Source organism: Pelodiscus sinensis, chromosome Z (assembly GCF_052426305.1).
Source record: "Pelodiscus sinensis isolate ZL-2025 chromosome Z, ASM5242630v1, whole genome shotgun sequence".
Classification (NCBI taxonomy): Eukaryota; Metazoa; Chordata; order Testudines; family Trionychidae; genus Pelodiscus; species Pelodiscus sinensis.
Genome location: NC_143085.1, coordinates 35,729,083 through 35,754,335, shown reverse-complemented (window position 1 = coordinate 35,754,335; position 25,253 = coordinate 35,729,083). Strand labels below are relative to the sequence as shown.

The following is a 25,253-nucleotide window of genomic DNA, read 5'->3' as shown; positions in this document are numbered from 1 at the left end:
AGAGAGCTGGGTTCCATTTTTCCATTCACTAGACTCCCTGAACGACCTTGGACAAGTCACTCATGTCCCAGTGCCCACATCTGTAATACTGCTGTTGCCCTATGCTGAGCTGCAGGAGATGTCTGTGGCCTTACAGATTGGCTGCCCAGTGAAGGAAAATCAGTGATGAACAGATGGAGCACATTTTAAATGTAACCGACTTTATTTACACATCAGCATCAGCCCTAGAACAGAGATGGTCACACAACATGCAGGCAATCCCTTCCCATGAATAGCTCAGCCTAACACCAAGGTCCAGATCTCAGGGGAAGCAACACTACTTCCAGGCACTAGCCCAGAAAGAGGCCAAGGCAGAGAGCAAACTTCACACAGCTGCCTCTCCCTCAGCCTCGTGTAATGAGAACACCATGCAGGATGTCTTGACAAGGCTTTTTTTTTTTTAAATATGTGCAAATGCAAATACATGTGGATGGGCAACAGCACCTGCTACAGTGAGACCTGCCATATAAACACTCCCTTTTTGCCACCTCTAGCCTTCCTTGTATACATCACCCGGAAGCTCCTGGGAGCAGCCACTGTTTTCCCCCAGGGGCACACACTGTGCCTCGCACAACTTGGCCTCAGACTTGCCTGGGGACTCTGTAATAAATAATGCTATAATGCTGTTGTAAAAAGAGGCCATCTCTGCATCTTTGCCATGCTTGTGGTTGGTGATCTGTCACCCTGGAGGGGTGAGCACACTAGACTAGATTTTTAAAGACTGGCCCCCGTTTTGAATCTGCAGTGGGAGCACACTGATGGGGGGCAGTTTTACCCCTCCAAGTCTGGCAGAACCAAATAATCTCATGGAAGGAAACTGTGATGAGCACTGTAGTTTGGATCCCAAGATGCCATTCCCAGCCCGCACTGCAACAGCTGAGAGATACCTGGAGTCCAGGCACACCCCTGGGGGGTTCTATCACAAAGCTATACCAGCCTCCTCCCAGCTGTTCTTCCAGCATCTCTGTGCCCCAGCCCCCATCTCACTTCCAACCCCAACACAAAGCCTCTTTGCTTTGATTGTAATGGCACAGCTCAGAGGCCTCGGAGATGGTAGGAAAGCGAGGAACAATCCAATAAGATGAGCCTTTGACAAGAGTGCGGCGGAAAGAGAAGCAAAGGCAGGGAAAGTGATTTGCCTGAGGTCATCTGGCACATTAGTGGCTGAGCAGGGGATTGGCTCCTGGTCTCTTGAGCCGGAGTCCAAATTCTATGCCACTAGGACAAAATCAGTAGGAACAACACAGGACAAAATAAGCCCATGGTGTAGCAAACAAGCCAGGCACTGGAAATGTCAGAAGGCAGCCGGAAGGCTGTTTGGAATCTAGAATCCCTGTTCACAATTATTCCAACTATGCCATTGTGGAAGGGTTATTTGTAACTTTTATTCCATGCCCATTGTCTGAACATGCCTGGGACTCCTGTTTCAAAATGCCTGCACCTAGTCATGAAACAAGTGCCCAGAAAAGCTGCCTTTCAGTGCCATCTCCAACGCATGGCAGGCTGACACAACTTCCTGCTCAGGTTAGCAGCAATATTCATGCCCTGCCTGAGCAGGGCTCCCTCCCTCCCCACACACACATACACCTGGGGTTGCAATCTTTGTTTCCTGTGGTGTTGATCATATATTCAACAAGTTCTTCCTTGAGCCATTTTAACTGCCAGCTTTGGTGCCTCTAATTTAAGGATGGAGGCTCCAACCCAGCAGTCCTCATTCAAGTCTCAATTCAACAGAGTCCTTAAGGGAGACATAAAATGAGACATAAGGACATGTTGAATTTTAAGCACATGTTTAAATGCTTTGCTGAATTGGGGCCTCACTCCTTTAACAGCCAAAGCGCCAGTTAAAAGGAATGCAGCATTTGTTCATGCGATGGCATAAGTTTATGATTTTGTAAGAAGCTATGGCCACGTCTCCATTTACCGGAGGATGACGCTCTAGCGACTGATCCTCCTGGGTTTGATTTAGCGGGTGCCAGTACTCCTAGTTGTCACAAGGAGTAAGGGATATCAACAGGAGAGTTTCTCCCGTCAACCTCTTGCTATGGAGCCGTCCTAGAAAATCTGTGCAAGGGACGTCACAGTTCACATAGCTATAGTTGCTTATCTTACATCAATTTTCTCCATCAGTGTAGACCTGGCCTATGGAATCTTCAGGGAGACAGAGGCCAAAGGCAACTGTGGGTACATCTACTCTACAAAGAATTTGAACAGAATTCACCAGCAGCACAGTTCAATCAGCAGTAATGCCACTGTTTTGTCAGCAGGCCATCTAGCTGGTATTTTTCAGTGACAAAGCTGCAAGACTGGCTTTTTATTACCCCAAAGACAGAAGCCATGCTGGTAAAACACCTTCACCCTTGCGACAATGTCCCTTTATTGGACTGGTGACTAGATTCAGAGAGCTGAAATCTCTTCTGTCTTTCATGTTGTTGCTTTAACAGATGTCACTGCCTACAGCTCTGAAGCGACACACGTTTCCACAAGATACAGGTGGTAACCGCTAGCATCTGCGGTGATACAGAGCCCAGCAATAATCCAGGTGTCAAGTGGTTTACCTGTTAGAAGTCCCAAGGAATGATCAGTTTAGTGCACAAACACTGCAGCAAAGCTAAGTGATGTAGGGGACTGCAATCTAGCCCCCTCCCCTCCTGGTGCAAAGCAGTTCCCAGGAATTCATCTGCAGAGATTTTGCCTCAACCTAGGGACCAGTGAGCATTTAACCTCAACAGGGCTGGATGGCTCAGGACATAGAATCATAGAATCATAGGACTGGAAGGGACCTCGAGAGGTCATCGAGTCCAGCCCCCCACCCTCAAGGCAGGACCAAGCTCCATCTACACCATCCCTGACATAGACCTTCCACCTCCAGGGCACAGTGGGTATGAATTCAGCCTAAGTCAATCATACCCCTTCGAAGGCTGATTGGTGGCCAACGTTGAGAATCTTGGTTCAATTCCTAGTAGAGACCTGAAGAATCACACAACCCATCACAACAAATGTCTGTCTAGTGGAGAGCTTTTGCAAAGACCCAGGGAGAGATAACCCTGGAGTTCCTCCGGGTCAGGATTGAGGTCCACTGGTGGTGCAGTGCCGGGAAATGAATATTTATTATTCTTGGTATTACGGGCCTGAAAGATGCCATGGTGAACAAAAGACAGCCCTTACCCAAGAAGTTGACAACCCAAGATAAGACACAACAAATGACACAGACTGGCAGGGGAGTACCAGGAAACCATTTGCCGATACAAGTGACAGGCAGCAGTCACAGCGCACCACCATGACTTCAGTCTCCTTGGGGCTGCCAATCCAACACCTTTCACAAGCATCAGATTTGCTTTTACATTGCAGGGATAAAGGCAACAGAGTTGTTAATCTGGTTCCTTTAGAAAACAGAACCACAACACCCTGTTTTATCTGCTGTCTTTATCACATTTACAATATCACGATGTAGGTGCTTTTAACAACTGGCTCATAGCCTTTCCAGCAATGAACGGTCTGATTATTCCAAGGGCAGGTGCCAAGCAGGCCTCTAAAGCACCCTGCAAGCTGCAGCCAAAGTCTGCTGCTTATCAGCTTGAGAGTTTACTAGCTGACCATTAAATAAATAACCAAATGAATTGTGCTCTGCTCGGTTAGACCACTGCCAGCCCCCGAACGCACAAACCATCCCTATCCCAAGACTGCACAGGCTCTGTTCATGTCCACAAGGTCACTAATGAACTCTTCCCAGAGAACTTTGGCATAGTGTAGTCACTGGGGGTTGGGGCCAGCCCACAACATTTTGGCACCTGAGGCGGGAAGCTCAAATGATGCCCCCATGCCACCTTTTCTCCTGCCTGCCTGTTATGTCTCTTGTGCCCTCCTTCCTGCAGCACGGCACTCCACCATCTCTGTGCATCTAGAGCAGAGAGAATGCGTATGCACCAGCAGCAGACGCAATTTTCTACACTCTAGAACCTAGTGGTACCCCCCTCACCCCCCGCACACACACACAGCCTGGCACCTGACGTAGCTGTCTCAATTCGCCTCATGGTAAGGCCAGCCCTGCTAGGGGTGCATCTAGACAGCGGTGTTATTTCGGGATACTTCCGGTATCCTGAAATAGCATTTTCTACATCTTGACAGTGCTCCCATTATTTCAAAATAGCTTTTGAAATAACGGGCGTGCTATTCCGATTTCCCTATAAACCTCGTTCCATGAGGATTAAGGAACATTTCAGAATAGCGCTCTATTTCAAAATCAGCTATTTCAAAATTAACTCGATATACTCTACACAATTTGCGTAGCTCAAACTGCGCAGCTTATTTCAAGCTAAGGGTGCAGTGTAGACGCACCTTGGGTTACCTGCAAAAACCACTTTACTGGACAACCTGACACTAGGGAATTATTGCTACCATGCACACTCTAGAGACTAGGAACTGATCACCATGCAAAATGCTGCCCCCAGGCATGCTAGGGTAAATCCACAGTAGAGATGTAAAATCACATTCAATTGGTTAACCATTTAAAAATTATGTTTAACCGGTTAACCGACTAATTGGGGCACGGGCAGGGGGCCACTCCAGTCTCCCATCCTTCACCTGCCAGGGCCAGGCTAGAACACCACTCCCCTCTCCCTGCCTTAAGCAGAGGCTGCTCCAGCCCAGTCAGAGTAGCCCCTGTCTACAGGGTGCCCAGACTCCAAATGACTGGAGCAGTTCTTGTTCACGGCAGTTCCACGGCTGGAGCATCCTCCCTCTCACAGCCAGTGATGTAGGGAATTGCAATCTTGCGCACGGGGAAGAGAGCAGCACAGATAGAAGAGCAGTGCATGTTAAGTAGCTTTTAATTAGCTAATCAAGTAGCTGATGGAATTTCTATCGACTACTCGATTAGTCGATAAGGGGAGGCGGGTGCTCACTTCCCCCACTGCGGTTCTGCAGTTTAAACATAGTAGGGTTAGCTCCCAAGGGTGGTGTAAGCCGGGACTGAGCAGTCTCGTCTTGTACCAGCTCCGAGACAGCTGTGCCTCTGCCTTTTAAATGTAATAAGACTGCCCGGCTCTTACCACATTTAAAAGGCAGAGCCATAGCAGGGGAACCGGCGTGAGCCAGTTCTGAACGCTGGCCCTGTGCTCCCTGCAACACTTTTGCCTTTGAAGTGTAGCAACAACCCTGGAGTGGCGCACTTATCGATTAGCCGATTAATCTAAATTTAACATCCCTAATCCCAGCTAGCCTAGGTTTATCAGGTAGTCAACTACTCGACTAGTTGCTTACATCCCTAGTAGTGAAAAGCAGCTCCTAGTTGACAGTTAACCAGAACCGGTAAGCATGACTCATTAAGGTGATTTGGACTGGTATAGGTGAGAGCTGTAGTCCACAAAACCAGATTCTCAGCTGGAAAAAATCAGCATAGCCCCACTGAAACCAAGCCAAGACTCTGGTCCTTTTTGCATAGTGTACACATATTGCCTCTCCCGAGCTAAGAAGTTGTTGGCTGCTACTGCCTTAGCCTGGTCTGAAGTGTGCACCGGGTGGATAGTTCCCAGGCTCACACACAGGCAAAAGCAGATCTGTCATTTAATAAATAAACAAACATGGATAGGTGCAAATCCTACTGAAATTCTACTTTCAGTTGCATTCACGCAAAACTACTGAAGTGAGAGCTGTTACTCCAGATTTACCTCAGAGACACTGGACTTTGGCCCATCCTTTCCACATTATATTTAATAAACAAATAAATCCTTCCATATGCTGCTGCAATTCCAGGATCCTCAATGACACATTGAAAAGTATGCTTCACTGATACAGGAGAACTCAAACAGCCAGCCCAGGAACATATTAATAGAAGCAGAATAAATATTCTGTGTTAGCCAGAGCAGCTACATCAGTGGGAACAGTCATTGCTGTTAGTAATTTCTCTCTTGCTCCAGTGACAAGAAAGCTTAAAATTTCTTTGAAAGAGAAGCACTGGCGACCAAATGTAAAGAGAGAAAACAGCACTGCCAAGCAATCAAAAAACTCTGAGTACGACCCAGAAAATAATGAGGGATTTTTTTATTATTATTAAAAGTGTTTCATTCTTTTTATATGACTTCAGGGTTCAGGTTTTCTGGCTTTTCTTCCCCACCATAAAGGCTGGGAAACTTCCATTAAAAAAAAAGGAAATTACATGAGAATGTCAATCACATGACTCATGGAGTAAGGACTTCATAGTAAAATCCTAAGAACTGGCAACACAGAAAAACCTAAAATACCTTGAAAAGGCTTTGTTTATCTAATCAAATAACCCCATGCCTCAAGCCCTGCTGTAGATGTTCTCCTGATGGGCTATTTACAATTTTGCTTTTAAAAATAATTGTCCAAGTGAACTGATCCAAGAAATGCTTCAAATCAGAGGAGCATCATAATGTAGCCTCAGTGAGCCAAGCATATGCTGGCCTCCAGCGCCAGAGAGGTAATGGATCTTCGAGGCCTGCCCAGGGGCTGGAGTGAATCACATCAGCGTAGGCCCCATCATTTACCCAGAAAAAGGGTCTAATTTTCTTCTCACCGACCACTGTTAATGCTGTAGGCCCAGATTCATTGCTAGGCACGACTCCATTAAAGACACTTTTCCAGCAGAGAATCCTGCCTACAGATTTCAATGTAGTTACACCAACGAACCCAGCCATTACCAGGGCTCTGGAGTTTCCAGTGGGAAGGGTGACTTCCATCTGCCTCCATGGGCAGAGACTCACGCTTCCACTGCACTCACAGCATCCAACTGTTTAACCACATTTCCACCTTTGACTCAACCTTTGGGTTTTCTGGACATGTTGTTTAATAGTTTATAGCCACTTATTAACTACAGCATAACACCTCCAGCATCTGCCATATAAACCCCATTGCTGTCCATGGGTTTGTACAGGATTACTCCAGACTGAGCCAGTCTATACGACTCTGGAATTTCCTGACTCTTCAGAGCTTGATTGTTTTGTGCCCTTTTTCCTTCCTCTGCCCACCTTACTGTTGCCTTAGTGTCAACCCTTCCACATAGACCATGCAAGAGATTTGCAGATCTTTATGCCAGCCAACAAGTATTCCACATGACCTGGCCATATTGCTAGTTAGTTTTCATTTGGGAAATATGTTATGTCTATATATATCACAATGTTCAATGGGGCAATTCACTGATAGCTGCCTCTCATTTTTCTTTTACAAACACATACAAACTAAATGCAAAGGTTGATGTTCATGCAACGTGAAGATGGGGTGAGCAGCCAACACAGAACCACCAAGTGACCAGGAGTCAGGAAATGCCAGAGTCTCACAGGTAGTTCAAATCTGGAGGAAACCAGGTACAAACCCGCTCATTTACACCAGGTCTGGACTACCTGTGAGACTCTGGCATTTCCTAACTCCTGATCACCTAGTGGTTCTGTGCCCTCTGCTCACCCTGTCTTGAACTTGTCCTGTGGTTTCTACTTGCAAACATTTAATTTGTGCACTATGCACATGTATAGTAGGATCTGTGCCTGTTTTCCTCATTCCGTGCAAACTTGCAGACACGGATATTGGTGGTGTTGGTGAACATGTGAAAGATGCTTCACTCTGGTAATTTCTTGACCTTCGAAGGCGTGATCCCTCAGCTGCAGCCCAGTCACAGCACAGCCTGCACCATGCCACTGGCAGCCAGGAAATAAAGAACATGAATGTTACGCTGATGTTTGTTTTGATTTTGTTGTCTCACCAGTGCCACATTTGCCAAACATGGATGCTGTTTGCAAGTGCGCTCTTCCCAGCCTGTCTTGCTTTGAAGCCATAATGCTGAGTTTGTGACAAGGCAGGCATTTCCATGGCAACCGACTGATGCCACTAGCACAAGAGGATGACTTCATGGCGGCCTCAAATCAAGGCTGGACTGGGAGGGGAAGAGGAAGTCTTAATTGAAGCAGAGATCTTCCGGAAGTGCTATCAAAGGGAACATGGAAAAGGAGGAAGCAAGAAAATTGGGTATGATATGAAAGCTCCCCCAGATAAGGTTTGCTGGAATCTGAGAAAGCGGCTGTAAGCAAGTGATTTCATCATCAGCCAGTCAGAAAATGGCTCCCTAGTGATTAGAAATACTGTTTTCAGCAGAGATCAGCGCAGACATCCAAATCTTCCTTTATAATTAGTAGCTTTCATTATAAACTGACAGCATTTCAGTCTCATGTTGGTTAGATCTGAGCAGTTCTTACAGCTGAATCACCGTTTGTTACTGTCTTGACAATAGTTAATTCTCAAAAACTGATTCTGCTTGAAAGCCCGATAATTTTAAAAGACAATGAACAATTTGCTAACAATCCAGAAATAAGTGAGTTTGCATTGGTTCCAGTAAGCCAGTATTTCAGGAGGACTGGTGGACACAGCCCAAGAATGCAGACACAAGCTGTGCAAACATTGATATTGCTGACAATTTTGCATAACTTAGCTGCCAACTCAACAACAAGGCTTGTGTAGCAAAGAAATAAACGTAGGAGGTGGGAGGATGAGTGATTGATTTTTGGCCATCTAGCCCAGAATGGTATTACATAAAACCTTCAGCAGAACTCGTTCAAGCTATAAAAGAAGCAAAAGAGCTCATCTAATAGATAAAAACTATAAAGCATTGTTAATGCACTAGGATGTGACCAATCAATAATTAAAGAAAAAAATCTAAGGCGAGGCAGTACAGTGTACAGTACAGGGAAACCAACTGTTTATTGATAAAACATTTAAAAATGTCTATTTGCTGAGTGGCAAGTGAAAAAAGCAGTCTCAACAGATGAATAAATAGAATAATTAGAGAGCTGATTTTCCTGTTTCAGGCATTTATTTCATGCATGACGGCTGTTCATGTAATTAGCTCCTTCTAAGCACACTGTGGGCTTGACTCCAAAGGTTCTGGGCCAATTTTTATAGTGTGAGGACTGGAAACCATGTAGTTGGTTGTTATTACCACTCCAAGCCAAGGAGTGCTGCAGCAGCACCTGCCGCAGTTCCAGCTCCCCTGCCTCTCATGTGCCTTTCACGTTTTAACAGAGCACAGTGAATGTAAAATGCAGCCATTTTGATCTGCTATCTTTACCTTTTGCACTAGTGTAAATGACAGCACAAAGTATGGGGAGGTAAAGAACTAAGGACAGCTGTGAATGGATAAACATTTTTTATCCACATCTGTATTTGCAAAAATGAATCACGATATCTACATTGACCTCCGCAGATGTGGATACCTGCAGGTATCTGCACATTTGCAGAGTTCTATATACAAAATTCGTATTTGCCTCCATATCTGCAAAAATGAGCAAGGAAGTCTTAGGGGTGCAACAAAGAGAGGAAATTCCTGCAGTGCTGCTATCCTGACCCAGTGTGAGCCCTAGTCTTCTGGCTTGACCCCAAAAAGAGCATTCAATTCAGACAGGAAAAATCGGGTTAAAAAATATGAAGCAGATCCAATGAGCAGCAGAAGAGAGGGCAATGCTGCACCAAACAAATACAGGCAGTCCCCGACTTACGCGGATCCGACTTATGTCGGATCCGCACTTACGAACGGGGCTTTCTCGCCCCGGAGGTCGAGGTGACGGATTGCTACCTGCGAGCTCCGGGGCGAGAAAGCCCCGTTCGTAAGCTGCTCCGGTGCCCCTGGTCTGCTGGAGACCGTCTCCAGCAGACCAGGGGCACCCGGCGGGTTCCCGCGCTTCTGAGGCTTTGCCAGAGCAAAGCCTCAGAAGCGTGGGAACCCGCCGCGGCTGCCGCTTCAGTCCCGGTGCCTGTGGTCTGCTGGGGACCGTCCCCAGCAGACCACAGGCACCGGGACTGAAGCGGCAGCCGCGGTGGGGTCCCGCGCCTCTGAGACTTTGCCAGAGCAAAGCCTCAGAGGCGCGGCACCCCGCTGCCGCTGCGGCTCTGCTCTCCGTGTCCCTGGTCTGCTGGGGGGGGGGGGCGCAGCTAGTGTGCCCCCCCCAGCAGACCAGGCTTTTGTTTTGGACCCTGGGGCAGAGCAGCTGGGGCGCTGCCGATTGGTCCTGCAGTGCCGCTCTGGGCACTACTGGACCAACCCGGCAGCACCCCAGCTGCTCTGCCCCAGGTCCTGATTCAGCCGCTGCTGGTCAGTTTCAGCAGTGGCTGAATCAGGACGTCTGGGGCAGAGCAGATGGGGTGCTGCTGGGTTGGTCCAGTAGCACCGAGCAGCAACCCAGCAGCACCCCAGCTGCTCTGCTCCAGGCGTCCCCAAGTCAGCTTCTGCTGAAACTGACCAGCGCTGACTACAGGAAGCCCCAGGCAGAGTTGCTCTGCCCCGGGCTTCCTGGAATCAGCTGCTGATCAGTTTCAGCAGCAGCTGACTTGGGACGCCTGGGGTTCTTAAGTTGATTCTGTATGTAAGTCAGAACTGGCGGTCAGTTTTAGCAGCGGCTGAATCTGGACGCCAGTTCCGACTTACATACAGATTCAACTTAAGAACAAACCTACAGTCCCTATCTTGTACGTAACCCGGGGACTGCCTGTATGCCTAGGAGCCACCTGTTTTAATGATCAGGAACATCACTAAATAATTAGCTGCATAGTCCAGAGACCCCTATTTTCTCAGATGCTTTTCTGACTTCTAATGGACAAAAACAGTGGGAAGAGAAATGCAGCTCCTGAGCTCAGCAAGGCCAGGCTGCATCTTGCTGAATCTGGATCTTAGAGACAAGCCTCCATTGACGTCAACGGCAGTAGGTCCAGCCATCAAATGCCTTCACCTCCCTCAAGCCTTTGCCAACAGCACAGTGACCTAAGTAAAGAGAAACTATATATTTGGATGCTGCACTCAATGCTCAGGTCCTGCCAGAAAATCCCATGCAAAGCATTGAAAATAAAAGAAAAAAGCAAATGTTTTGCAATCCAGTATAGGTGAATGTTGGGAAATTCTGCAGGGTTTCTATATCTCTTGCACAGATGACACTGAAAAAGGCTATTACAATAATGCACTCAGCTTGAGGCCTATTAAACAAAAAGCAAATATTAGTCTGTGCCATAGGCTGACATTCATGCACCCCAGATGGGATGACTAGAGCTATTTCACTTGGCCACCGTGTCCTTCCTCTTCTCTTCCCCCCCCCCCCCCCCCCACCTCCTGTTCATGTCTCCTTTGATACAGACTTCATCTTTGGCTGATTTTACCTGGACCCACTGAAATGTTGCATCACATGGCTGCTTATCTGTGCAACAGAATGGCACTGAATAAAGTGCTAATCCCAGACTGTGGAACACACTCCCCCAGAAACTAAAGACCATCACAAACTAGGGATGTTAAATATTGGTTAACTGAATAGTTGAGTAACCTCATGACATTTTATTGGTTAGTCGACTATTCTGTAGTCCCCGGGGGCAGGGCCGGCAGCCACTGTATCAGAGGCAGCAGCATGTGGTGCCAGATGGGAGCTAGTCCGCAAGAGGAGCCAGTTTAAAAACCAGCTCCCCTCGCAGATCAGCTGCCTGTTGTCTTGTGCTGAGAAAAAGGCAGCAGCGCAGGGTGGCAGAGGTCTCTGTCTGGGGGCGGTCTGAGCTCCCGGACCCGGTGCAAGCCAGAACTGAGCTGAACTGCCTACCCGCCCAGCTCTTAATATACTTGAAATGCAGAGCTGAAATGGGAGTAGGTCCCTGACCCAGTGTGAGCCAGGACTGAGCCAAGCTGCCGGCCTGCCCAGCTCCTAATACACTTCAAATGCAGAGACGCAGCAGGGGTAGGTCCCAGACCCATTGCAAGCCAGGACTGAGCACTAAAAAATGTACTGGAAGGGAGGAGAGAGAAGGAAATGTGTGTAGTCAATAGCATTAATCTATAAGCTTTTGCTTATCGGTTAAATGGTTAATCAATATACTATTACATCCCTATCACAAACCTTACCGTCATCTACCCCACGTGCAGGGCACATTTCTTCAACCTGTCTTCTCTAGCACACTCAGAGCTATGTGCACATTTAAAAAAACAAAAAACAACGCCCCTCCCTGGGGAGAGAATGAACTACACATGCAGATGTTCTGCTCCTTGTTCAAGACACAACTGGAAGGCACCCAATGCTACCATGATGAGGGCAGGATCAGAACCAATGCAGAACAGATTTCCAGACCTGAAGATCATGCCCATTGTTCGAACCTGTGTTATCAAATATTACTCATCTTCTTTGCTATCACCTGCCTGCCATGAGAGTTTGCCTTCTCGTTCTGTGTTCACCCTTTCTATTAATCTCAGTTCAGGAGGGGTTACAGAAGAACTGTTATAACAAAAGATCAGTTTTATTTCAGACATTAAATGTCATACCCTTCTTCCAGTTTAATAGCAATTGTCAGGGCAACAAGAAGTTTCTTTCCATCATGCTTGTCGCAACAAGCGTACATGTGGGTAAGGGCACAAACTGGTTGGTTTGTTGTTTGGCTGCTCAACTGCATTTGTCCATTTTCCTGGAAATAATTTTTTCAATTTTTCAAACTTTGTTAAAAATGCAGGATGTTTAGTTGATAAAGTGACTAGACAGGCAGGAAATCCAGAGACCTCAATTCTGTTCTTGGCAGTGCCACTCACTCCCAGAATAATCACTTCCTCATCTCTGAAAAAGGGGGCTCAGAATGCTTATCCACCCTGGGGAAATATTTCAAAGTGAGAGGAGCTGCACGAGTGTTGCAGTTATACATGACATAGTGTGCTCTGTCCGAGGCACAAGTTGGCAGCACAAGACTGGGACAGCAGAAGCTCTTAAACTAAACAGACTGTATGGATGTCTTAAAAGGGAGACCATAAAGCCATTCAGGCCTGAACTTAAGCCCCCGAGCTGTCCCATGTTGTGGGCACTCACATAGCACTGACGTGCACATGCATGCCCTTCTTGTGAGCAACACAGAAGAGCTGCAGTCAGGATTCTGAAACATTTTGACATGCTGCTGACTTACACAAAGGAAGCAGTCAGGCAGAAGACAGGAACAAGTTGTACTGGGGGAGGTCTAGGCTGGATATTAGGAAAAACTATTTCCCTAGGAGGGTGGGGAAGCACTGGAATGGGTTACCTAGGGAGGGGGTGGACTCTCCATCCCTAGAGATTTTTAAGTCCTAGCTTGACAAAGCCCTGGCTAGGATGTTATAGCTGGGATTGGTCCTGCTTTGGGCAGGGGGCTGTACTTGATAACCTCCTGAGCTCTCTGCCAGCCCTAGGAGTCTATGATTAAAAATTAGAGTCATTCCTGCCACTGGGACAAACACTGTGCTGTTCTGCTCTGCTGGGGTGGGGGGTATCAGCATTGTCAGCAACCAGCAGCAAAACCATATATTTACACAACACCGGACAAAGGACTCTGTACCTCCAATGTTAGAAGGGCCAAGCGTGCAAATGCACACCACCTGCAATGCTCAGCAACCCAGCAATCAGCCAGAAACACTGAAGACAACATAGACCCCGCATTCAAGCTTGCATTGAATATAGTTACATCCATTACTATACTCTGCTATGCTGGATTTTTGGTTGGGTTTCTTTATTTGATTCTGCGAGATATGAGTATGGACCCACAGTGACATACCACACTTATATGGTAATATAAATACCAATAATTCTGCTCCTCTTTGCAAGTCCCACACTGTCAAAATAGAAGAGAAAGGGTCCACGCACAATCTGTGCAATATACATTCCACTTGCAGGTTCCAAAGAACGAGGGGGCTCCCGCGGGCTGCACTTCCCTGATTAGATGGAGCCAAAACAACTGTTAAAATGATCACTAAAGCACTGTTTCTGGCAAGGAGGCAAGGGGTGAAGGTGACCTGGGACTTGGGCTAAGCCCAGAATCCTATCACCCCAAAAGATGCTGCTTTGCCTTCTTTTTTAAGCAGAGTAAATATTGGGCCTTTCAATTAGGGATGTAAAAACGTGATGTTTAACCAGTTAACCAATTAAAGGGAAGACTGGAGGGGTTCCATTAAGGGTGATGCTTACTGGTTAACCTTTCACATCCCTCCCATGAGTTTTCTCAAAGGAGCTGACTAAAACCCTGAAAAGAGGGAAAAATAAAGGATCAAGACAGCTGAACCTGGGTGCTAAGTTCCCAGGCTCTGCTCACACAAACGACTCATGTCTGCAATTCCACTATAGACAAAGTGTATGCTTTCCTTGGGATGCTCTCACTTGGGAGAGGCAAAACGAGACAAGGGGCAAATTAGCAAAGCACCTCCAGGCAGTACACCTCCAGGACGGCTGCTAACACAGCTCTCTCCCCAATCAACCCAAGGAGAATGTAGCTGTGTGTTATCCTTTAATGGTTACAGCACTGAGACTGGGAGCTCTTTGGGATAGGGCCTGTCTCTTTATTCTGTCTGTACCATGCCTAATACAGTGGGGTCCTGATTCACAACTGGGCTCCTAGATACTAACACGGTACAAGCAATGCCAATACCCTAAAGGATTTATAAATGGAAACAACCCTTCATATCTATACAGGCCCCTGACTCTGAAGATCTAATAGCAGTTAACAAACCTCATAGCATCCCTGAGACACAGAGAGAGCTGAGGTGACTCTGCCAAGGTCACATGGCAGATCAGAGGACCTGCTAGAATGAGGACCCAAGAGCCCAGGCTTCCACTAATCACTGGGCCCTGCTGCTCCTCCATTACCTGTAGACAGCTATAAAAATCAAGCCCGAGAGTCCTTCAGGGAAAGTCTATCCCTGCCAATACTAAGCTCTTTTGTGTCAATGCAGCCAATAAAACCCCCTCGGGAACAGGAGCCAGTGACCAAGCAGTCACTTTTCAAAATGACATAAACAGTCAGGCTTCATGTGCCTCTTTTCAGCACCCAAAATGAGGTGTTCACGTTCCGAACTACTTACTCACAGAGTCATGTTAGAAAACCCGAGACCTGTGCATGTACCAGCAGGGACAGCCATGCCAATAAGCAACCCAGTGGCTGTGAGCTTGATGCTGACTTCCCCTGCTGAAGCCCCTCAGGAAGCAAGCAAACCGGCTCTCCCCCTCACTCTGCTGAATTCTTTCCATGCAGGGAAGGGACGTGGCCAGCAATTCACCTCCCGGAAAGGTGATGGGGACCTTGCTCATGCAGTCACCCAGGATTCAAGCCAATCTCTCCTTTAGAAGGTGCAAACGGATGAGAATTTTTGACTGTCCAACTAAATCACTCCTAACTGCTGCTAGTGATTACACAACCTTTGCTGGCTCAGGGCCCTGGTGACCTAGCCTGCTGGGAGCAAGGGACAGTTATTGGCAATGGTTGCAACAGATACAAGCAGAGATCCCAGCACTTCAATCTGGAGATAGGGGGAAAGGAAAGATTTGCTTATCAAACAACCCTGCATCTCAGATGAACCCCAGCCCTGCAACACCGCAAATCACTAGATCCCCATTGGCTGAGAGGGCCAAATAGGAGACGGGGCTGTTCAGAACAGAGCCATCAGGACTCACAACCTTGCAGCAATCACAAACAAAATGAACATGATGGGAGGAGAAGAGATATAGCCCTATCCCCCCAACCAATAAGAGCCATTCCATAGGCAACCAGGTGCACTGACCCCTTCATGCTCCGGAACAACATCTGGAGCATTCTTTAGTCTTCACCCATACCTCAGGCTCCTGATATGCAGCCACCTGTGGTAACCCCAAAACCGTCAGGAGCTTACCCCTCAAACCTTAGGCACCAATTAATTCAGCTATGCAGCTGACTGTGGTACTCCTCAAAACCTGTCAGGTGCCTCCCCCAAATCCAGGCACTGGCTAATCCAGATGTGCAGCTACATGTGATACCCCCCAAAAAACAAACGGTGCCTCCCTCAAATCCAGGCACTGGCTAATCCAGATGTGCAGCTACATGTGATACCCCCCAAAAAACAAACGGTGCCTCCCTCAAATCCAGGCACTGGCTAATCCAGATGTGCAGCTACATGTAATGCCTCCAAAAAAACATACGGTGCCTCCCCCAAACCCAGGCACTGGCTGATCCAGATGTGCACAGACCTCTGGCGCATCCTCCACTCCCCTCCCCCGGCATATCTGGCGCCCCCCCGCACCCACCTCCTTCTTGACGGTGCGCAGCAGCCTCTGCCGGGTCTCCGCCTCTGTGGGGAGAAGGGGGAGAGGCGCGTTAGTGGCCCCGGCGCCGCCCGGCCACGCCGCCCGGATCCCCCCGACAGGGCGCCCCGTCCTACCCGCCGGAGCCGCGGCCATCGTGCTGCTCCTCCGCCGGGCGTCTGCGCCTCTGCAGCAGCCCGCGGGAGGGAGCCGGGCAGCAGCCGGGCTGGGCTGGGCCAGCGACGCCGCCCACTGCCTGGGACCGGCGGGCGGGGAGGTGCGGAGTCGGGCTGGGCTCTCCGCAGCCTGCGGGGCGCGTCCTGCAGCCGCGTCTGTCTGCCCCCTCCCAGCCCCTAAAACACCCATTGCGTGGTCCCACCCTCCCAGCGCGCACTGCCCATGCGCTGCAGAGCCCAGGCGCCGGGCTCTGCGGGGGGGGGGGGCACCAAACCAGGGACACCCCCTCCCCCTCAGAGCAGCCCAGAGCCCTGAGTCTGCTTCCACCTGGCGCCCAGGGGTCACCCCAGTAACCTCCCCAAGGAAGCCTCCCAACCAGTAGGCAGCTCTGCAACCCCCCTCCAGGGCCATAATGTGTAAAGATGAGACCCAGAGCATCAAATGATTCTGGGGACACTGCAGCATCCTTAGCTGGCCACAAAACTTTCCTCCTTCACTACCGCACTGTACTGGGAGAATACTGCAAATCTTTCTACCCATGTAAAAATACCGGGCAGATTACAATATTTTTTTCTGGCAACTGGCAAATCCATAAACAAACCAGGCCAGTCAAACACCAGCCAGCTGGTAACACTATTAGCCCTCCCTGTGCTTAATAATACCAGGGCCAGATCCATACTATTATCCCCTAGGCTATGCACAGAAGTGAGGCCCAGAAGCTAAGGCCCCAGTCTCTGAAGGCAGATAGGCACTTCAACTGATGTCAAGGGGAATTAGGCACTCAATACCTTTACAGAACTGGGCCTAAGTGACTCTGCACAAAGGGAGTCTGTGGCAGGGAATCAGATGGGGTATGTCTACACAGCAGGGCTAAACTCAAAATAAGCTATACATCTTGAGCTGCACTTATTGCATAGCTTAAGTTGAAATAGTTTATTTCAAATTTGGGCACATCTGCACAGCACTTATTTTGAAATAAAGCACTCTTCCTCTGACCTCCCTCACTCCTCGTGCAATGAGAGTTACAGGAGTCGGAGTAAGCAGTCCTCCGGCTGGACATTATTTCAACATTTTGGTGAAATAACTGCTTGTGTGTAGATGCACACTTTGTTATTCCAAAATAACTATGATGTGTAGACGTACCCCATATGGAGGTTTCCTAGGCTAGCCTCCGAACCAGCTGGCCTTTGCTTTTTAGTAAGAGGGGCAAAATTAGCACAAATGTGGACCCAGCTACCCTGGGGCTGACCCCAGCTATCCAGAATGATCCAGTGGGTGTATATCATCATCATTGGTCCAGCCTACAAACCTCTCATGAACCACTCACTGTGCATCACAATTTGACTGTTTGTGTTGTATGCATTGACACCTTTGTCACAGTGTCCCCATGACTTTATATATGCACTCACAAGTACACTGGAGGCCTGGCCCTTTTGCTCACTTATGCCGGTAACTGAGGCTATGTCTATACAGCAGCATTATATCGGAATAACTGTTTTTATTTCAAAATAATATAGTGTGCGTCTGCACAGCAAGCCATTATTTAAAATAATGTCAAACTGGAGGACTTCCTACTTTGACTCATGGTCACCCCCATTTCACAAGGAATAAGGAAAGTCAGAGGAAGAGTGTTGTTCCTTCACCTTCCTGCTGTGTAGACAGTGCCAAAAGCCAAACTAAGCTATTTAGACTTCAGCTACACAATTGACGTACCTGAAGTAACGTAACTTAATTTGACTTTTGCCCTGCTGTGTAGACATGCCCTGTGGAGGTAGGGCCAGAGATAAGTGAAATTAGGGTCAAGCTTGCTGTGTTTAGCATGACATCGCTGAATTATGGTGCCCCTGGTGACAGCCTGCAGCTTTAATGCAGAAAGCCTGCAACCAATATTCCCTGTGAGCTGTGCACTTGAATGGCTGCTTGGGAAAGATTCAAATGCTGCCCAGGTGATTAGCAGAGCACCCACAGCTAAGTTTTTGTTTCTACTGGTGGTGCATGTCTGCCCATGCCTCGGTGCACATAGAAAAATGTATTCCCTGCATGGATGGAAAAGATAAACCTGAACCTTGGTTCCAACCTACAGAGATAATCCCCTGGTTTACTATGGTCTTTCTCGATCCAAAAGTCTTGGAAGTTATGTGTGAGCCAAATCCTTATCAGACATAAAGTGGAATAACCCCATTGACTTCAGTGGAGTTATGCCCATCTGCAGGAGCTAGCCCATTGCCTTTCCAGTATCAAGAGAGTAAAGATCAAGGAAGTGGTGATGATTTGGAGAGGGCTAGCCCACTAAACTACATAGATGTCACACGGAAATATTGTAAATTACATAGAAACATCTCTGCCTCTGTCTCATTAACATATCTCCTGTGTTTCTCTTCCCTCATTTGTTGTTTCTAAGGACATTTCCATAGAAACGGGCTCTTTGTTCCTTTGCAGTTCAGTTCCTAATAACGACAAACCATGTTAAAGATGAAGGCAGCTGCAATCAACTTCAACATATGCAAATAAGTTGTGACCGTCTTGCTGCTGGCAGCTTGGTGAAGCAAAGCTGAACTGGGCCTCAGTTTCTTTAATTGAAAAATGAGGTTAGAATGCCAGCACCAGAAGGGTTCAGTGAATATTGAATTAATTCATGTTTGCAAAGCAAAGAGAGATCCTCAAATGATGGCTGGATCCTATACAAGTGCAGAGAAGTATTCCCTATTCCTCTCATTCTGCTTGTGACCTTCATTTAGTGTACCAAATTCTGTCCATGCCACAGCTGGGAATCCAGCCAGGGCCAAGCAAGTTGCCAGAAGCTGGCAACACCATCCAGGTAACCACATATTCTCCCAGGTCCTGAGCAGAGCTTCCTTTTGCTAATGCCAATAGCAATCCACCTACTGGAGTGTCTCTGGGATATTTACGCAACTTCATCAATAATTCCCCCTGATAGCTGTGATTTCAGCATTCAGCAGCTTGGAGAAACCCTGCCAGACCCTTTGGACACCAGCTTAATGCTAAGCCTCTTCCATGGTAGCCATCTGCAATTCATCTGTGTTCTAACTAACCCTGTGTAAAATGAGGGGTCTTTTGATTCATAAAATATGCCTGTCTGGTGAAGAGCCATCTGCCTGGCTATACTTAGGCAGAATTTGGCTAGAGAGAATGAAGAAGAGCTTCTCCCCAAATAATGAGAGCCTACGATTATTTCCAGCCAGAGGCATGTCAGATGAATGTTTGCATTGATAGGCCTTGCTTTCACTTTGCCTATAATAAGGAGGCGTTAGCTTACCTTGTGCCCTAATGCAGTGGTTCCCAACCTTTTTGAGCATACAGACTCCTTTTTAATCTATTAACATTTTATGGAACCCTCAAACAATATAGCTGTTTTCAAACATTCCATTCCTTGATAATGCGGCGGCCAACATGTCCCCTGGCCTGCACTGCTTCCTCAGCTCCCACCCTCTCTGTCTCCTGCCCATCCACAGAGAATACAGGCGAGGAGGCTCTCGTGGCCAAAGGCATCTCCTGCCTCAGCACTCTGCCCTTGGCAGGGCATGAAGTCCTGGGGGAGAAAAAAAGAAAAAGAAAAGATCAGGCCCACTGCGGGACTGGGAGGGGGAAGAGGGCTGGAGCGTAAACGGCAGTGCAGCTGGTGGCGGGAGGACAGATGGTCGTGAACAGCAAGCTCCAGGTGAGAATCACGTAGAGAAAAGTTCCAGCCCTGAGGGGAGCCCGATCCTTACTTTTAAACTTTCTGTGGACCCCCTATAGTACTGTTGCAGACCACCAGGAGTCCACAGACCACAGGCTGGGAACCACTGCCCTAATAAATCTGTTAGGGTATGTCTACACTACAGCACTAATTCGAACTAACTTAGTTCGAATTAGTTAATTCAAACTAAGCTAATTCGAATTAGCGCATCTAGACTTAAAAACTAGTTCGAATTAGCGTTTTGCTAATTCGAACTAGCATGTCCACATTAAGTGGACCCTGAACCGGGGTTAAGGCTGGCCGGGAGCAGTGCCGGCAGGGCATCAGATTAGGACTTAGAGTGTGGAGCTGCTGCCTCAGGCTAGCCGAGGGCTGTGCTTAAAGGGACCCGACCCCCACCCCGGACAGACAGTTCTCAGGGGTTCTCCGCTTGCAAAGCAGTCCTGGCTTGGAGTGCCCTGAGTGCCCACACTCGGCACATCACAGCACTCGGCCATCAGCCCGGCTGCATTTGCCGCAGGCTGCCATCTGGAGGGGGGGTCAATCAAGGGGCTTCAGGAGAGTTTCCACCCCGAGGAGCCCACAGAGCCAGCCCAGTCCTCCCCATCGGGGGCTCATACCCCATTCCTCCCTCACCTCCTTCCACTTACCCCTCCCTAGCTCCCCTTCCTGATGTACCAAATAAAGGACACGTGTGTTCAAAAATAGAAACTCTCTTTATTGAACAAAACTCGGGGAGACTGGGAAAAAAAGGTGGGAGAGGGGAAGAGAGAGGGTGGGAGAGGGGAGGGCAATGAAAATGATCAGGGGTTTGGAACAGATACCATATGAAGAGAGGCTAAAGAGACTGGGACTTCTCAGCTTAGAAAAGAGGAGACTGAGGGGGGATATGATAGAGGTCTATAAAAGCATGAGTGGTGTGGAGAGGGTGCATAAAGAAAAATTCTTCATTAGTTCCCATAATAAAAGGACTAGAGGACACCAAATGAAATGAATGGGTAGCAGGCTTCAACTAACAATAGAAAGTTGTTCTTCACAAAGCAAATAGTCAACCTGTGGAACTCCTTGCTGCAGGAGGCTGTGAAGGCTAGAACTAGAACAGAGTTTAAAGAGAAGTTAAAGTCATGGAGGTTGGGTCCATGAAGTGCTATTAACCAGGGGGTAGAAATGGTGTCCCTGGCCTCTGTTTGTGGAAGGCTGGAGATGGATGGAACGAGACAAATGGCTTGATCATTGTCTTCGGTCCATCCCCTCCAGGGTACGTAGTGTTGGCTGCTGTTGGCAGACAGGCTACTGGGCTAGATGGACCTTTGGTCTGACCCAGTACGGCCATTGTAAGCTCAGGACTCAGGGTCGGGGGTCTCAGTGGATCACCCTGATTTTCATGCACACCTGCTCCTGGGTGGCCAGGCTGGCAGCTCTCCTGCCCTAGCCGGCCACTTTCCTGTGCCTAGTGCGGAGGTCGTGGATGAGGTCCACGATGTCCGCACTAGACCAGGCGGGCGCCTGCCTCTTGCGGTCCCGGGCAGGCTGCCCGTGCCCCTTTAAGGGCTCCAGGGCTGGGAGGGGGGCAGAAGAGTTTCCCTGGTGGTGCCCAGTGTGGCCACCAGGGCAAGCTGGGGAGGGCTAGCCTCGCACTAGTTCGAATTCAGTGGCTACACAGCCCTTAATTCGAACTACTTAATTCGAACTAGGCTTAGTCCTCGTGGAATGAGGTTTACATAGTTCGAATTAAGCGCTCCGCTAGTTCAAATTAAGTTCGAACTAGCGGTTTGCATGTGTAGCGCCTATCAAAGTTAATTCGAACTAACGTGTAGTCATACCCTAAGTCGCTAAGGTGCAATAGGACTGTTCGTTGTTTTTGCAGAGACAGACTAACATGGTTACCCCTCTGAGACTTTTCACCTATAATGCCCTTGCTTCTGTACTTGAAGGAATGTGGAGAAATTGGAAAGGGTACAGAGAAGAGCGACAAGAATGATTAAAGGTTTAGAGAACATGACCTATGAAGCCAGGCTTCATGAACTGGGCTTCTTTAGTTTGGAAAAAAGAAGATTAAGGGGGGACATGATAGCGGTTTTCAAATATCTAAAAGGGTGTCACAAGGAGGAAGGAGAAAATTTGTTCCTCTTGGTTTCTGAGGACAGGACAAGGAGTAATGGGCTTAAAGTGCAGCAGGGGAGGTTTAGATTGGACATTAGGAACAAATTCCTAACTGTCAGGGTGGTCAAATATTGGAATAAATTGCCAAGGGAGGTGGTGGAATCTCCCTCTCTGGAGATATTTAAGAACAGGTTAGATAGACATCTGTCAGGGATGGTGTAGACGGAGCTTGATCCTGCCTTGAGGGCGGGGAGCTGGACTCGATGACCTCTTGAGGTCCCTTCCAGTCCTATTATTCTATGATTCTATGATAACACTGCAGCAGGACCTTTATGGCTTGTAATACTGCCCTCTGCTGGACAGAATATGTTACATCTGCTCCTGTGTACGGCAGTTCTCCCTTGCTGAGGGCGGCTCCTTCACTTCACTAGGAACTGGCCTGTGTTTTCCCTGCAGCCAAAGTCCATGAGCTTTGTTCCTAGTGTTCTGTGCAGGTGCTCAGCCGATCACCATGTCAAGTATGTGCCTGTAGCAGGAAGCCACCACACATTACAGCCGCCCTCTCCAAGCCACTTCATGGCACTAGTCCCAGAATGATGTGGCTTTGGGAAAGAGCACTGAACCAGAAACCATGGACCCAAGATACAGAGCAAGTATGGCTCATATACTTTACAGGCCTGTCCCTAATTATTTAACAGTAATCCACTTCAAGAGACTGCTTCCTGGAAAATTAGATGGAATAGGTTGGATTTAGCTGTTTATTTATTACTAGCTAAGATCCAGCATAATAAAAAGAACAGCCCATGCATTTATAATTGCGTCATTATTCAGTGCTTGTATAAGATGCAATATGTGATGGCTATTTAGTTTATTTAATATAATAAACTAGCATCCAAGTGTTATTACATTCTCTTAAAGAGCTCCCTTGTTGCAGTAGTAAACAACTGGGCATCTTTGCACTGCTTAACATCCTCTCAATACCCCTTAGGACCTTAAATTTAATTATTCCAGGATCTTTCCATTTATAGTTTTAAACAAAAATCAAGGATAGGAGATGAGCCCTCACATGTTGGTCTTTTTCTGGGAGTTTTTAAAGGGACTGCTCACTCTTCTGGTACAAAAAAAAATTGTCATGCTGTTGTGTCCCAGGGATGGAAGTGGTTATCAGATAACAACAGCAATCAGCAGGGCTATTTTAGGATTTTCATGGGATCTGAAAACTGGGTTCAAGGTGGAGACAGGACAAGGTTTCCAAGATGGAAAGGCAAAAGATGTAAAATCACTAAGTCAGATCTAGATGCCACTGAAGCCAATGGCTAAAACTCCCATTATTATTAATTATTGGCTAATTACTGAAATGCTGAAAACTGTGCAACTTACTAGTATAAACAGTGTCCAGAGTCCACCCTAAACAGTTCACAGTCCAAACTGATTTCAAATGTGAAGCAGGACTGAACCAACTGTGTTTATTTCACCATCTTGTTTGTTTTGGGCTTCTGCATCTTTCATCTAATAAAATGCCTCATTTACCTGAATTTACTCCTCAGTGTAGAGTGGGTTTCTTATCACAAGATGGTGCCATTGTGTTTAGTTTATTACAGAAACTTTCTGCTTTGTGCAAAACAATTGGTCTGGGTGGAGTTGGACAGATTTAATAACTGATCCAGACGGTGTCCCCTTTCTTATCAGGGAATTGTCGCATGAGTTGATGGCATAAGAACATGCTGGTGAGAAAAAGCAGATCTGGTCTTGTTTTATCTGAACCCAAACTGCCAGCAATGACATTGGGAAAGAAGCAGATGTCAGGAGAACTGGCATGATGGCACAGAGTCCCTTCCCCAGATTATTGAAATATTCACGTTAAGGGCTGTTTATCTTCTGCACCATTCCTTGCTCCCCACCCCTAGCCACCTGAGGGGATGGGACATCAGAATGCAAGGTTGTCAAACTTTTCAGCAGATTGTAAATTAGCCCCAAAAATATTCCTTTGTCTAGGCCTGGAACCGATGCAGATTCAGTCCAAATTCTGCAAATCGTTTCAGATGAGCTGTTTGCTGTTCAAACCACATTTCAGTTTCTTATCAACACTCACATATTGCTTTGTTTCACCCTCATGAAATATTTGGGATTTTTTTTTTTTTGTTCAAAAAATGGTTTGGGTTCAAAACAAACCAGTTCAATTTGTTCAGTTCGGTGGCCAATCCCAACATCCAAAAATCCAGAGTAAGACCCAAGATCAACAAAACACTGCAGCAGGTTTACCCCACCCACCCCCTTCTGTGTGAATGCTGCCAGCTGCTCTCTCTGCCTCCTCTCAACTCTTGAGGGGGCGGAAGAGGGCCAACTGGCAGCAGCAGCCTCTTTGCAAGAAGGTGGGCAAGCGGGGCAGGTGGTTGAAATTTGGGGGAGGGCTGGAGATTCCCCGTCATTAGGAGATCAGTCTCCCAGTCCTGTCAGAATCACATCACTGGCTCACCTCGCCATACCCCCTGTACAAAAGGGTTGTACTGATGTATTGATTCCTCCTCCTTGTGGTGGGCAGGGGATGTCAGAATAGGCTCAGGGCTGGTACGCTCCCTCCAGGAATCATCCTTATCCCAGACCAAGCCTGTCCCAGGCACTGACCCATTCTCACAGCCTCATGATGAGGGTCCCGAAGTACAAGCACCAATGTGTCAAGCTGTTCTGCAGCCAGTAAAATGGGGGCTTTGGTGGATGCCCTGTCCCACCCACCCTGAGGGGCCACAGGTCCCATCATGCCCTGCCCCCAAAATATCAATTTGCCCCCCATCAATTCTGTTCCACCTGCCCTGTCTCTGCCTCCCCTGTGGCTCTAGGGACTCTTTACAGCCCCTCCCCCTCTCCATTCCAGCTCAGATGTCACATACAGGCAAATGAAGGATTTCCCATCAAAGAAGGATTTCCATCAAAGAAGGAAACAGCCCATCAAAGAAGGATTTCCCCAGGCTCGTCTGAAATTAGTGATGCCGCTGGAGCTCTTCTACCCATCACAGACCAGTCCCGGGTGAAATCCGGCCACATGTGAAAAAGGTACCAAAGCTGGCAACACTGTCATGGCCTGGGGCTATAATAGGGCAGAATTAAGGGTGTCTGGCTGCCTTTGTTGGGCATTATGATGTATCCCAGGGTTTCACCTAGAGACAGAGCACAAGGCCCCATTACACCAGGCACTATCCAAACAC

General features: G+C 47.8%; 1 protein-coding gene and 1 long non-coding RNA gene across 7 annotated transcripts in view; one reads left to right on the top strand and one right to left on the bottom strand.

Moving 5' to 3' along the window:
• Nucleotides 1-16,399, bottom strand: part of SGSM1 (small G protein signaling modulator 1) — a 98,811-nt gene extending 82,412 nt beyond the window's left edge. For all 6 annotated transcript variants that reach the window (XM_075898859.2, XM_075898863.2, XM_075898860.2 and 3 more), the window contains exons 1-2: nucleotides 16,208-16,399; nucleotides 16,074-16,117 (exon numbers count right to left, since the gene is read on the bottom strand). In XM_075898859.2, the coding sequence (XP_075754974.2) occupies nucleotides 16,074-16,117; nucleotides 16,208-16,226 (63 nt within the window). In that variant the 5' untranslated portion in view covers nucleotides 16,227-16,399. The remainder of the gene's footprint in view (nucleotides 1-16,073; nucleotides 16,118-16,207) is intronic.
• Nucleotides 7,928-25,253, top strand: part of LOC149520726 (uncharacterized) — a 29,413-nt gene continuing 12,087 nt past the window's right edge. Inside the window, exons 1-2 of the long non-coding RNA XR_016348330.1 lie at nucleotides 7,928-8,047; nucleotides 24,928-25,101. This is a non-coding gene — a long non-coding RNA (uncharacterized LOC149520726). The remainder of the gene's footprint in view (nucleotides 8,048-24,927; nucleotides 25,102-25,253) is intronic.